General features: G+C 36.4%; 2 protein-coding genes across 5 annotated transcripts in view; one reads left to right on the forward strand and one right to left on the reverse strand.

Moving 5' to 3' along the window:
- Positions 1-16,034, reverse strand: part of Hdc (histidine decarboxylase) — a 93,625-nt gene that overhangs the window by 60,042 nt on the left and 17,549 nt on the right. For all 4 annotated transcript variants that reach the window (XM_070209759.1, XM_032436656.2, XM_015174539.3 and 1 more), the window contains exon 2: positions 12,902-12,979. The gene's annotated coding sequence lies outside the window, so the exon portion shown is untranslated. The remainder of the gene's footprint in view (positions 1-12,901; positions 12,980-16,034) is intronic.
- Positions 8,379-12,214, forward strand: LOC6627058 (uncharacterized). Its single transcript, XM_002050478.4, has 3 exons — positions 8,379-8,588; positions 11,503-11,576; positions 11,716-12,214. The coding sequence occupies exons 1-3, from the start codon at positions 8,571-8,573 to the stop codon at positions 11,945-11,947; spliced, it is 324 nt and encodes a 107-aa protein (XP_002050514.2). The 5' UTR covers positions 8,379-8,570; the 3' UTR covers positions 11,948-12,214.

Genomic DNA, 16,034 nt, shown 5'->3' on the forward strand with positions numbered 1-16,034 from the left:
CTGCAACTGACAGTTTTAAATGATGAGCAGGCAGCTGACTTTAGTTTAAATACAAAAACCTAAAGCAATACCTACTAAAGGCATCAGGGCGTAAGTACAGTGTGCACTGCCTATGACAGAACAACATGTACTGCATGCATTAAGCAAAGCAACTGTTTCTCGCTGAACAGGTTGAACAGGCCCAAGCCATTGTTTACTGTAGGCAGCGCACACTGTACTTGTTACATTTGACAGCGCATTTACTTTTGCTGTTCGCCAAGCAGTTGTCAACACTGTATTTTTCAACTTCAAATATATCCTTGCAATATTTCAACGCTCGCTCACACACACATACACACACAAACACGCAGCCTGTTTCCTGCACAACGCGGCGTATGCGCAACATTTCGTTTGTTTATTTCGTTGCTTCGTTTTCTTTTCTTTGCAGTCTATTTTGCTGTCTATTTCGGTTATATTTGTATTTCACCTGCATGTTATACATATTTCGTTTTGTTTTATGTTTTTTTAAATGCTTTTTTAGAAGCGTGCATAAATAAAATACACAGCTCGATAAAGCACTAAAAAAAATTAATATTTATTGCGCAGTTGTAAACAATTTTTGTTTTGTTATATAAGGAAAATGACTAACAGTTTGGCAGCGGCAGCAGCAGCAGCAGCAGTAAAAAATAGACGAGCGAGCACAACTCTTTTATACCCTTCTCCCACACTTTTTTAAGCAGGGTATGAAAAAAGCAAAACTCAAAATGAAACGCAGCAGATGAAAATGAAAAGAAGCAGAGCGAAAAGAAGAAAACTTAAAAGCATAAACAATAAAATTTATATATATATATATATATGCATATACATATATGTATATATACTTAACGTATAAATCGTTTTTTATATGCTTACATAATTTAGTTAAACTAGATGAATTCGTTTTTTATATATTTGTAAATTGTTTTTTAGGTAAATCGAATTATATAAACTGTGTCTCTATACATACATGCATATATACAAAATACACACACGCATATATCGTATATATATATATATATGTATATATATATATGCAGGCAGAAGAGCATACATATGTATATGCTGCATTATTATGATTATTACGATTATTATTATGATTAAAAACCAATCACAACAAAACAACAGAAACAGAAAAACCAATTCAAAGAAAGTTCAAGATAACTTTGAAGAATGATTAAACGCAAGCAACTAAAGAGAAAAATGGAAAACAAAACAAAAACAAAAACAAAAAAAAAACTAAATAATTCAATTCATTCTTAACAATAAAGTGTAATCTGAATTATACAAAGAAAAGAGAAACAAGGAAAAACAACAAGAAAAAACCAAGAAGAAGATGAGTGAAAAATCGTTTGCCGCCTCTTCTGTTTTTTTTTTTTACGTTTGTATTTGCTTTAATCCGTTTCAATTATGCAGTTTTTCCAGCTGTATGCGACTGAAGGGGCAAGCGGCTGTGGGCTGGAAAATGCTTTTATTGCGCATTTTCAATTATTAAATGGCTTGTGGCTGCCTATGAAAACGGCATTGTTTAATGTCCGCTCTTTAATATGCGCATTTACTGCCATATTTATGAATCGTCGCGATTGACCAATTGATTGACTTGCTGGCATTCGGGAAATGGATTGCCATGCGATATGCTTTGCGGCTATTTTCATTGCATTCTGAAAAGTCACAACACAACAACTCAATTTTCACAGCTTGTTGGGCAGCAGTCAATAATAACTCAAAAAGCTCAGCGTTTGCATTATTCGAATAATGGAGCAAACGAAATAAACTGCGTACAGCTTTGATGAGTTTTTTTTTTGTGCTGATATTTAAGGAAATAATCGCAGTAGGACAGTGCAATCCAACTTGTAAATTAGGTTTTACTATCGAAGAGCTTTCAATGTGGTTGTAAGTATCTTTAAAGCTTGCTGCAAAGCTCTTAAAGCGAGACAAGTGCATTGATTCCATCGAGCGCAAAATGGTAAGTCAAGCTTTAAGCTGTAACTGAGCCTTATTGCATGCACTTAGAATATTATTTTCAGCTTGAGGTTCCCTCTAATTAAGCTTTATATTTATTACTCGCTGATGGTCTATTGGCAGTCCCAACAACAGTTCGGCAGCCTAGAAATAACCTTGCTGGAAAATCAAAAATATAAAGCCTTTATTCTGAATAACAATTTGAGCTTTAAGCTAAAGCTGTTCCCGAGAAAAAAGAATGAAAGGCGCACAGAAATTAATTCATCTTCTACACTTTAAAACTAATGATAATTGTTATTAATTTTAAAATAATATATAATTTAAACAAAACATGTAGTAAAATATTGAATAATAATTACAAAAACATAAACGTGTTTTGTGTTCACATAAAGTTAATAAATAAACTTTACATTTTTTTTTAGACCATTTATCAAAATCTGTCAATTAGGATTTTCAGTATTTACAACATATTCTAAACAAGCTTTGCAAGTTTTCGTTACCAATTTAGCACACATTAAATATAATACAGGAGTAAAAATCCACTTTATTTATGACGCTAAATTGAGACTCTCTTTTAAAAACAATTCTGCCCTAATCGATGCAACATTCTATCTAATATCTTTATCTCCATGCTGTCAGCTTAACCACAAATTTGTTGTTTGAGCCGGCTCCCAAAACTAGGTAAAAAGGCAAACGCAAAGTTGATTTAACATTTGGTTGTGTTGAGGTTTAAAGGTAAACATATGTGCAAAAAACTATTACTAGCTGACTTCATCAGAATGACCTTGCCACAAACTCACACAAGCAGAGACCGCCGCAAATGGACATACGCAGCTAAAGCACAACAAGCACACACACACACACACACACTCACGCACAACCGGAGACTGGCCATAAATCTAAGTGGCATTGAGTTCATTTGTGGCCAAGAGCCTGTATGTGTGAGAGTGTGAGTGTATGTGTGTTTGTGTGAGTGTGTCTTTGTGTTTATTGGTGTTTATTTCAACGCAAGTGGAGCAGCCAAAAGAAGAAAAACTTTAGTTTCAGTTTAGTCTGAGCTGCTTTTTGCAGGTGTCGATGCTAAGGGGAGGATGATGGGCGGGTTGGTGTTGGTTATCTTGTAAGATTTTGTGCTATATGCAGCACGTCTTGTGGGCAAGAGAGCTTTGGATTTATGGCCATCAAGGCAAGTGCTCAGCGCTCTGCTGTTGTGTGGCACTAGCAAAAGTTTGCTGAACTTGCCAAATATCTTGCCACTTGCCGCATGCCGCTTGGCTCAGCAAAAACCAGTTTACCCATTGGCCTTGCCAAACAGCACGACGGGCGGTCAGCAAATTTTCGGTATGGGGGGCAAGGCAACCACATTTGGCCAGGAGACGAATGCGTCTTTAACACGTTCATAAATTACAAGCCAATGGCTGGGAGCTGGCGTAGCTGATTGGCTCTGATCAATATGCAAATGCATAATATATGTACATATATGTATATGCATAAATATATTGGCGACAAGTTTTTCGGACCGTGCAACACTTTGCGAGCCGCAGCTGTTGCAACTTTAACGCGCTTCCGTCAATTGAATTTACGAGCAAAACGGGAAAATTGTGTCACACACAGAAAGCAGCAGCAACAACAACAACAACAACAACAACAATAACAACGGCAACAACGGCAAACAATGGTCGGTTCGGATTCAACGCGACATGAACACGGAGACAACATGCTGCTGCCACATGCAACAGCAACAACTATTGTATGTTGCATGCGACTCGCGACCGACATAGTTAAGTGAAAATTTATTGGTTAAGGAAATGAAGACAACAGGCTGATGTATTGGTTTCCGGGCCTTACAATTCGATAATCCTTTTTCGCCACGCTCAGTGCACACACTCACCATATGTGTGTGTGCGTGCGAGGGCAGCTCAATCAGTTCAATTAAATGTCAAATATATCAATGCATATTTCGTGAAAATCTCTTTTTAATTACTATTATGGTATCTATATAAATATCAAATAATTAACATAGTTGATAGAAGGTTTCGTAAATGTTGTTACAATTTAATACATAAAATAATATAAATATAAAAATGAGAAAGAGAGGCTATCTTCGGCACGTCGAAGATAGCCAAGTTTGGTCAATATATCTTGAAAAACAAAAAAGTTCCTCATACAGGAACTTTATTGTCGACCGATCGTTCCTATGTCAGCTATATGATTTCCAGCCAGTTTCGACATATGTACTGCGTGCAACAGAAGGAAGATTTCATGCTAGATTTCATGCCGATAGTTTATTACTAAGATGGACAGACAGACATGTTTTTACTGATCAAAAATATATCTATATTTTATGAGACCGGAGATGATTCTTTCTATGCGTTACCCATTTCGAGACAAAATTATAATACCCTATTCAAGGGTATAAAAATATATAATAATATTATTATTTTTAAATATTGTAAAGATCATAAAAAATACTTAAGTATTCGATTAAAGGGAGGCTTGTATCGATATAGAAATAGGAGAGAGTAAGCAAGGGAATTACTAAAGACCGCAGCGAAACTAAGAACTTTGATATTCAATTGACTTATGAGGATTGGTCGAGTGTTGGAATAAAGATATATAAGAAAATAGAATAAGACTGCAGGTTTAACAATATATCAAATTCAAATCTTATAGAAATGAATTTCGATTTGGAAAACTTCTTCCAAACAGATTTCATTTCACTTGCTTTATGCAAGATTTGAGTTCGTATTAAGAGATAAACTTATTAAATAAAAAAGGACTTTAAAAAATAGAAGCAAAGATTATATTCTTCTATATATAACTGTCTAAAACCCTTTTTAAATTGAACAACAAAAATTCCCCCAAAACTCTCACAAATGCCAATTAAGTTCGCCTCAAAATATGCCCACAAATTGTCCCGAGCTGAAATTAAACTCGGCTCAAGTCAGCGAAAAGTCAAGAAAAGACCCTCGTTTGAAAGCGAAAGGCTTTCGTTTCACTCATTTCTTGTGTTATTTCTTTGTGGCGCCGCTTGGCCAACAGGTTAGCCAAATGTGGCCTCAACGAATGGGCCAATTCGCTTGGCCAATTGATTGAGCGAGCGCGTCCCTTGGCCTTGCGCCAGTTTTTATTGCACAAATATTGACATTGAGATTGATTGAAAGGCTTTCAGCCAAGTTGTTGCAAGTTATTAATGTTGCATGTTGTTTTCTTTTTGTTTCCGTTTGTTGTTTGTTTGCTTTGTGGCTGTTGCTGTTGCTGCTGCTGTTGCTGTTGCTCGTTGTCACATTCACTTAATTTGCTGCTAATGACCCGGCCAACAAACGATTTTGGTGCAATGCTCTGTGCTGTTCAATTAATAATATGTATTTTTTCCTTTTGACACTTGGCAACACTTCCATTATGTATACGCCGCGTAACCGGGCGCACAAAAGCCGTACTCGGACCCGGTAAACGGCAACCGGCAACCGGTCGCAATTTGTTTACTCAAGCATTGGGATTTTGACTCTATTATGAGAGCCAACACTTGACGGCGATTATATCATCCAATTTAATTGCCAACAATACCAAAAAAGAAAAACAAAAATATACTCAGAAAACTCTGCAATTGCAGGCCAATTGGCCTGGCCAATAAATCATTATAGAAAAATATGTATATATATTATATATAAATATTTATCTTTACACCAATTATATATTATATCTCAAATGTTATATCATCGCCATAGAAAAGTGAAAACGCTTTGCTTGTTGCGTTTCTTTTACATTTATTATTATTATTTTTTTTTGTGTGTCTTCCAGCTGCTAATTTGTGCGGAAAATGTTTCGGTTGCCGTCCAGTTAACAAATGGATGAGCTGCTGACCAACTGCAAGTGTCGTTTTGGCCATTATTTTTAGCTGTTGCTGTTATGCAATGCGGGTGGCCGGAAAATGCGTCCGAAACCAGTTGAAGACGTCTTACACTGGGTGCTCCATTGACTGCACTTGAAACACCTTTGGCAGCAACAGTTTCATACTAAATTATATTTAGTGTAACTACAGAAAATGGCCATTAATTAAAAAGAGTTGCGTACAGCTGAAGTGCAGCGCCTAATAGTATGAAAAATAAAACTACACAAAACCATTTGAGCTCAATTAAGAATTTCTTTTTGTGCATTTTAGACATATTCTTCAATAGTCATAACTTGAGCTTTGGTTTCGTAAGTTTTAGGAACTTCAAAAGGTAAGAATATAAAAAGTTGAAGCGAAAGCTTTAAGATTTAAGTCAATTAATTGCTTGCACTTGCAACTTTTTGTAAAGAGTGTACGATATATTGTTGAATAGCCTTTTAATATTTCCATAAGCTTTGGATTTATTGTAGCTTTTGGGAGCTTGTACAATTTTATCTAGTACGTATATCTAAAGCTCTAAGCTGGAAATTCATTTAATTTCTTTAGCTTAAAACCTTATTAGTTCAATTGTGACTTTCTTTTAAAGCATTTTCGACATGTTGTTAGATAGTTATGAAAGTCGTATCCCAAATGATTTTAATGATGAAATACCTTATCTCATTAGGCCTTTAGCATTTCTTTGTTTTTACTGTTGGCGCTTCCTGCATTAGATGGATTACCGATTAGATGTAATAGGCCGCTGGCCAGAATGGCAATGCCAATCAACTCAATTGCAATATCATGACTGCTGCTCGTTGCTGTTGGTTGCACATTTAAATTGCCACAGTCAAAAACTGTCAATTCCAGGGGTAGGCACAGTGGGCAGGGGAAGGGGGGCTTTTGGCCCGCTCAAATGGCGACATATTTCAACGTGCCAGACAGCTCAATTTATGATGACTTCGTTAACAGCCAAATGGTAAAATCAAATATTTTGTTCGGTTTTCGGTGTCGAGTTTCAGTTTAGTTTTCGGTTTTTGGTTAACGTTACGGTTACAGTTTTGGTTGCTGGCTTTTAGGCAACCAGGAAGCAGCTTCAGGCTATATAATCCTTGTGGCAAGTTGAACCTGCTGCCAATTGTTGTTGTTGTTGTTGTTGTTGTTGGTTGTCTGTTGTCTGCGGCAGTCGCGGCTTGCCATGAAAAGCCAGCAGACATAATCGCCTGCGTTTAACTGAGGCACAAGCTTCAATTACGCTTTTGACTTTGGCGCTGCCAGTTGCCGAGCCCCAACCTGACCGGCTTAGAGCCCCCCTCTATCCTCTATCCGCACAGCCCACTGGGCTACATGTTTGGCGGCTTTTCACAATGTGGTTGGCATGTATTCGAGGCGGTTCCCATCGCTCTCGGTGCGCCTCTTGCTTATTGTGCGAGTATTTTCCAGATTGTCTTGCTAATGTGATTGCCGCTGTGCGTTTGCGTTTGTTGTTGTTGCTGCTGCTGTTGCTATTGTTGTTGTTGTAATTGTTGTCTTTATTGTTGTTATACGAGTTGTATTTTCACTATCAGTCAAGAGCTAAGCACCCTACACAATTCCCGCTGCGGCTTATTGAACTTAATCTTCAAGCAAATACTGCAAGTTGGTACTTAAATAATTGTAGAACCATTTTAATTAATTTTGTTGGAATTTAATAGACAGTTAGAAAAAGTTGCTATATTTTAGCAAGCAGGAGCGCAAGTGCGAACCAGTTTGGCGAGGCATTAATAAAATTTGATAGAGAATACCAAAGAAGTTTATGGAAGTTTATGCATCTATTATAGAAAATATATAGCGCTAAGAAATTTATTTTTATAAATAATGCAAACTTAAGGAATTAGTCTTGTGGTTATACAATTGTTTGTAAAATGTATATTTGACTATATTTGTAAGGCATGGCAGGGATTAATAACATTATTCTTAAAAACATTATTAGGCGCTGCTTAAAGTTTATGCTCAATTGTCGTCTCTTGAATATGCTTTATTGCAGCGCATTCGTGAGTCGCTTTGACGGACAGCTGTTGCCATGTTTATGCCACGCTTTGAAGCACTTGCCGCAACGCTAGCGCCAGCGTTTGTTGTCGCACTCTGCACATTCAAAACCACCAAGCTGAGCACAGCCCCCCCCTACCTTCCCGTACCCTTCTCCCTCGCTCGCACTCTGCCTCTTTGATCAACAATAGCTGGTCAAGTTTTGCAGCCGGTGTGTGTTGATTATGTTTTTATTTCATTTACTTCCAACTCGGCAACTTCATGTCATTACATTTGTTGTTGTTGCTGTTGTTGTTGTTGTTGTTGTTGCTGTTGCTGCTGCTGTTACACCTGCTCGCTTGCTCGCTCACACGTGCTGCATCTCGCTCTGTTGCACTCTCACTTGCGGCTTAAAGTTAACATTTCGCGCTGTGGCACGTTTCACTGTAGCACAAAATTTATTTTTTTTCTTTGATTTTTTTATATTTAAACCGCGACCAGCGCCAGTTCCCAGTGCAATTCCATTTCTACTTTAGACGCTGCTGGAGCGCTGCTAAAAAGCCAACCACGCGCTGCACAGTATAACATAATTAATCGAATAGCAAAACTATCAAATCGACAAAAATAAATACAATAAATTGTATATAAATATATAAAAAAAAAAAAAAGAGAACTAATTTAGAGCTGGCAACAAAGTTGTAAGGTTCGGCGTGTCAATATGCATTTGCCCCGAGGCGTAAGTGTTAATTAAAATTACATTTCAATAAAAAGCAAATGAAACCAACAAAAATGTGCAAAGCAACAACTGCAAACCAAACGAAAAAATATATTAAAAAAAAAAAGAGTTAAGCGTTTAAATAAAAAAAGCATCCTTTTTTTTGCTCGCTCGTGGCAATAATAAAAATTCATTTTTCCCCTGGCGTTAACTTAATTTATTGCCCGCAACAACAACAACGACAACAACGACAAACAGCAGAGTTCATCGAACGCGTTGGACACACAAATTATGCAAAAATTGAATAAACATTTGCCATTAAATACAAAAAATAAACCACACCAAAAGTCCGCTTAGAAAGTACACACACACACACACACACACACACACAATTGCATCAATTTAAAAGCGCAAAAACAAAATAAAAGATTTCAACTTTTTGTCGGCCCACAAAATCATTGACTTCAATCGCGCGTGTTACAAAAAAAAATGTTGTGAACACTGTTTTTGTGAGCTATACAAAAATCGTTAGATAAATATACATTTATATATATATGCATTTTTTATACAGCTTGTGCACAGTTTGGCCATTTCATCACGCGTTTATTATGCGGTCCCTTAAGAGCTCTCAAGTGCTTGACAATCTAATTGGTCTTTGCTTCAAATGTCAGCCAAGTGTTTGCGAGTGTACGAAATATAATTTAAAGGATTTTAAAGCAAGAAAAAACCCGATTTTTTTCTAATTTTATTTTGGAAGTACTTTTTAGTTCAGTTTAATATATATGCGTCTTATTGACTTGAAACATAAATTCATTCCAGCTCAAGCTCAAGCTTTGCGGTCATCAACCACACACATATTCATTCATTCAGTTTATTCACAGATATCATAAATCATCTGAAAGCCCCACATGGCTTTAATCACTTAAATTTTGTTCAGCTTCCACTACTTGCTCTTTAAATTATTTTATGATATTATTTAACAGTCCATTTAATTGGTGCTTGTAATAACTTATTGTCCTTCTCCCAGCCCGGACTTATTATTAATGGTCAAATACTTCAAATTGTTCATAACTCTTATAACTACAACGCAGCATCTCCTTTCAAGTCCAAAAATATATTTGTATTTCATTATTAATTCACACACAAGCACATAATCTGCTACTTTTCACCCTCATCTCAAATCTTAGCTAGTTAACACAATTTGTTTTTATTCCTCACAATTCAGAGCTGTCCTTCACGATCTATATCTGATTATCCGTATCTTCTTATCCGCATCTTATTATTGTTGAACATTTATCTCAATTAAATTGTGCTTATACCAGTTCCCTTGTTGAGTATACACATGCGATTCGTCTTATTATTAATCAGAAACATTCTATAATTTATTTATTCACTTAGCTTCCATTGTCACTTTAATAATCATTCAAAGATAGTTTTAACATCGAATTAATTATGCAAATGCGCTCTCCAGTGTCACTAGAATTTGTTAATATAAGTTTCTGCTACTTTTCATACCAATTGCTTGGTATAGGAAAACTATTTAAATATTTATATTACGAGCATGGATAATACTTGTTCTATTAGTGAATTACTTAAGGCAGCTGTTGCTTTGGCTCTTTTGGCCCTGTAGAAAACTTTGACCACATGGCCAGACACGAACAGCTCAACATGTTATTTAATGAGTTGGAAAGTGATGAGCAAAAACATTTAAAAGCAATTTTCCAATTTCCCCCAATTTCAATTTCATTTTGCCGCACGCTTCTCAACAAACTGCTAATTGAATGCGCCTCGGGCTGGTTCGGCTGTTTGAGTCGAATTCAGAATTGTGGCCAAAATCGATAACCGTTGAGAATTTCTATTAGCTGCCTTTTAAAGTCAGCTGCTGGCCGAGGCATTTTGGGATATTCTTTGATACTGTAATTACGCCTAGATTTGGCCTTTAAGCTTCTGCGGCGCCCCCGCCCATAACAAGTGCTGACAGCGGCAGCGGCAATCAAAATCAGATTTGCTTCTGCTTAATATAGACATAAACATCAAAATGGCAACGGGCATTATGCTAATTATATTGTTTTGTTTATAGACGCGCTAAAGCTTTTTTTTATCCCACATAGGCCAAGACAGAAAGAAACAAACGAAGTCAGTGATGCTCGGGTACCCTGTATTCATGCAAATTTGTGATATGGGTAGCTTGTAATTTGATGCAATAGATAAAGATGATTCTGATATCGAAAGATACAGATACAGACACAGATACAGATACAAATACAGATGAAGATACAGATACAGATACAGATACAGATAAAGATACAGATACAGATATATAGCGTACATAAGGCTAATGCATTCAGTGCTGTGTAATGGTTTTAATATATCAAACAAGCTGTTAATGATCTTAGCTTACTTACTCAACACTGGCCTGATAGTATTGAAAAATTAAAAGAGACGCTTTTCGAGCAGATTTGGGTCGAGCGAGATGCGTGTAAATGTGCTTTGCTGACGTTGTGTTAAACAGCCTAACAAAGGAATATTTTTATAGAAATTAAAAACAAATATTCAAATTTTAACGCAGTTTTGTTTGCATAGTTAAAGGTTTGAAGTATAAGGTTAACCATAAAAATAAAATAAGGAAAAATACTTTTAATGACACTACTTTTAAAATATAATGTATTTCATGAAGAGACGAATAATATTTAAAGAAATTTCTTGAATGCACGCTTAAAGGCGCAACAAAGGATGTTCTTTAGGAAACAAAACTACCGATAGCTTATATTTTAAATATAATATTTTCAGATTTGGTAAAGCACACACTCTCAGCTAACGTGCACATCAAAATCTTATAGCCCAGTTACCAACAAAAAGAATCTTATGCCCAAATCAACTTTTTATATACGTTTTTTTTTAGCTTCCTTTACATATTTTTTTCTTTTCTTTGCAGGCATTAAGTTTGCTGTTTATCACTTGCATGATGTTTGCCCTGACAAGCGGCCATCCATCAAACGACAAGCTTAAGTAAGTGTAACGGGCACGCCTTTAACGACATGTCCACAGACTACAGCCATAACCAGAGCACATAACGTGCACAAGCCCAAAACCCAAACTGAATCTCTCTTAGGACCATTGACATTCAGAAATTCATTCGCATTCGCAGAATTCGCATCCATGTGCCGGTGAAGCATCACACGCATGTCCACACCAAGACAATCATAAAGAAAGTACCACTGCCCATTCCGGTGCCGGTCAAGGAGCATAAGGAGCCGAAGAAGCATCATCGCAGCAGTCACAGCCATCATTATCATGAGCAGGATGAGCTCGATGATGACTTTGAGGGTTACGAGTATCCTGTCAAGGCCAAGCGGCGCACGCGGCATCCTTTTGTCTAATAATGCTGCACACCAATGGGCGTCACGCAATGTGGGCGTGTCCCCAAAATGAGAACCAAACGCACACACACTTACACAAACTCACATATACGTAACTTTCGCATATTAAGCAAATAAAAACCAAAATAATGATCGAATGAATGGACAAGTCTCAGACAACAAAAAAAAAAAAAAAAAAACTGGGTGTGATTTGTCACTGTGTTTAGACAATAAGCGAAACCTTTTCTGTGCAATAAACAAATAAACAAAAGTATTTTATTTAAGCAACATTTGAAAGCCGTCTCTCTCTCTCTATCTCTCTGTTTCTTTCCAATCTCATTAACTGCCTGACAGCCGCGGAGAAGGCAGATTTCAGCACTCTGTTTGAAATGTCTGCTTTAATTAAGACAGTTTCAGCCTCAGCCCTCTGACAACAACTTGTCATAATGTTTACTTTTACAATGGAGGTGAACACTAACCGACATACCAAATTGCTTCACTATAGACGGGAGTACCTTGTGAAATACAAACATTAAGAAATCGCGTTGTGAATTGCTTCATGAGCCCTTTACTTTACTTTGTATCGATTCAAGGAGTTCAACTTTGAGCTACATATTGTGTTTCATCATTGTGTCTTTAGTAATTGCATAGCTGGGCCACCTTTTGCGCTGGTTGAAATCAGAAAATAAAATTAAAGCATTTGAAGAGCTCAAATCACAAATTTCAGCATCATAGCTCGAGTACTTTTTGAACTATAATTCTGAGGTAGTTCATATATTCATATGGAGGTCAACTTTGATCTAGCTATTGGGTTTCATTATTATATTTTGAGTACATGCTAGAGCTAGGTGATGCTTATAAATATAACACAAAATTAAATATTGTTCACGCTTTTTACTCACCAAATTTACTTTTGGCTCTAAGCATAATACTTGGACTTAAAATAAAGTTAATTAATCAAATTGAAGTACTTACCGAGTTAGAATAGTAAGCTTTCAACACTTTATAAACTAGTTTACTTATAGTTTCCAATTTCGTAAAAAATAATAGATGCTGTAAACAGAAAAAAAGATTTCATATGTTAGTATAAATTGTATGCATATCTATATCTTAAAATAAATATATATATATATATATAAAATATTTATGCATATATTTAATACACGATGCAATTTTATTTTATGATCATTCTAGACTTCGCCAATAATCGATCAATTTTTTTAAAGAATATTTCTCTTTATATACTATAAATGTATCATTAATTGCATTATAGATTTTCGTTCTCGCAATTCCAGCCTTTTAATAATAATATTTTTAATCATTGAAAATCAACCTAAAAGTATGCTAAGCTTATCCTTTAATGTCATAAATTGATAAAGTATGGAATGTTATTATAGACAATTAAAACAATTTCTTGACTAAATTATGTCGTAACATTTTTGAGCCACGAACCCTCTTCCACCTTGTTCTGTTTCATTTAATGTCCAACTGCAGAAATATCCCACAAAAATTTTAAGCTTTTAGAGCATCAAAACGTCGACTTACAATGTTTTCAATGAACAGTTTCAAATGGTTCGCTGCGACAGCAACAAAAACAATTTGACACAATTTTGTGACCACAAAAGCGAAAGCGAATATTTAAGCCAAAAGCTAAGCTGCCTTTTGTTGCAGCTAAACAGACTTGTTGATTATGCCACATGCCGCATGCCACATCTAAAGCGCAAATTGAAAGTTGCAAATCTTGAGATATTTGCGTTGCCAGTTTTGGGAATAAGCCAAAGTATATAAATAAATAATTAGCTCAAGAAGAACAAGAGCAAGATATCTGTAAAACGGCCAAAACAAGCTAAAAATAATGATGTGCGTTCTGCCCCTTTCAACAATTGCGATTAGTGGCGGCTTGAGACAGACGCTGAGACAGTGGCAACAGCTTACGGCCATATAAAATATGCATGCCCCAGGTGCTGCCGCATACCCAAAGCACCAACAACAAATACAATCAGAGAACGGGAAGCACTTGGGGCGGGGGCGCAGCGGATGGGGTGCTCTGTCAGCACGTGCTGCTCCGTCTGGTAAACAAAAATGTTAAAAAAGAATCAACAACAGCAGCAACAAAAGCAACAAAATGTAAACAAGCTGGCAACGCATGTTGGCACAGCTCAAGGCACAACTCTGACGTGGCAGCTGCTCTGCCTTTGGCTCATTTGGGCGGCAGGCACTCAAGTGTGCCCCAGACAGGACGAGCTGCCACTCGATGCGAGCACACTCAAGCCGTGCCACTCAATCTGAGTCCTGTTCCGATCGAATCTCTGCCACAGGCCAATCGCATTTTGTGTGTGCGCCACCATAATTAATATGACGTCAGCTGCAACAACTTATCAAAGCGTGGCACGCAACAAAAAAAAAAAGCCCAACAAAATGGGTTACTTTGAAATTGGCACTCAGAGCTGTACGAACTAACGCACAGATACCCTGTATAATGTTTCAAATATAAAAAACATGGAAGAAAACCACTAAAAAACTACTTAAACAAATGAAATATTGTTGAAAATTGTATATTTAAGTAAAATGTTTAGTATTACCTCAATGATAACCTGGCCGGGTCGAGGTTAATGTTGGTCAACAACAACAGCAACTAGGTATAAATAGCAAGAGTGAGCAGCTTTCCTGTATAGCTATTTCAAGAACTACCCTGTTCTATTAAAGGCAGACTTTCCTATTGAATCTAAATTGGAAAGGCTTTGTTTTCGGTCCGCAGCTTTAACCACTTGCAAATTAAAGAAGCAAAGCGAACGATGCTGCATCTGTTTGTCTTCTACAAAATAACTAAATTCTCTAAGACTTCTTTTGTTTACCCAAGCGCTTTGAGAAACCGGGATATTTTTATGCAAGTGATATATGTGTAAGAGCTAGTAAATCTTTTCTAAACAAAGCTTATAGGGTATACATAAAAGCAAAAATGCTAGCATACTGTTGAGCGTTGCCTAAAGTACTTGATAAATAAAAATATGCCTCCCACTCTCTCTCGCTCTCTCTCTCTCTCTATCCGTCTAGTATTTGCCTGTGCAATCTGACATCGAGGTGTCACACTCATATATTTACTTGTCGCCCGTTGTTGTTTTTGCGGCTGCTGTTTAATTTGGCGCGTTTATTTGATTAGGCCCGGCTAAGCGCAGTACGTGACTGGGTTAATTTGCAGCACACACACTCACACACCACCGGATGTGTGTGTGTGTGTGTGTGTGTGTGTAGTTTTGTGAGTGAAGTCAAATAAATCGCTAGCATGTCCTAAGTACATTTACTTGTACACACAAGTGTGCATACTACGCATAACAATGAAAACAGCTGGAAGAATCTTTGTATAGAGCACTGTGGCGGGAAAGGGGGCCGCGCGGAGTGGCAGCTCATGGCTAAACTACTTACTGACGACTACTTATTGTTTGCCTATAAGCATGCGGGTTATCCAAATACCTACTCTTGGTAAAAAACATAATAGCTGGGAAATAAATATTGGAATTTTACAACTAATTAAAGAATTTTTAAATAAAAATTTGCAAATGTGCTGGGTTTTTGTTTTTATGAACTTAAAAAATCTTTGAAAAAACCACCATGGCATAGAAAAAGCTCTAACATTTACAATTGTTTAGGGTAGGATGCCAAAAATATAATTTTTAATTTCCTCTCTACTTGATTCATATTATAGAGAAAACAAACTTTTTGAAGTTGTGTTGAACTTGAACTACTTTTTTCAATGAGAAATATATGCACAATATATCTAAAAAGAAAAACTATTATTAAAGTACAATCATTTGCACTTTAAGATCCGATTAATGCTGAAAAATGTAAGTAATTTCCGAATGTAAGTAATTTTCAAACTCATTTACCTAAATTAATTAAACATTTTTGTTTGTTATGAAAATTTTAGGGATTAATTTCTGTTTAAGTATCTCGCTTAAATTTAAAATTTCAATTTGCATTTAATAAGGGCATGCGAATTGTTGTCAAAACTTTTCCGCATAAATCTGAAAAGGAGCTTTGAGCCTGGACAAACAGGCAAATAGATGCGACCCCATAATAAACAAAACATTTTCTGCCTCGGCCGGACAAA

Source organism: Drosophila virilis, chromosome 5 (genome assembly GCF_030788295.1).
Source record: "Drosophila virilis strain 15010-1051.87 chromosome 5, Dvir_AGI_RSII-ME, whole genome shotgun sequence".
Classification (NCBI taxonomy): Eukaryota; Metazoa; Arthropoda; class Insecta; order Diptera; family Drosophilidae; genus Drosophila; species Drosophila virilis.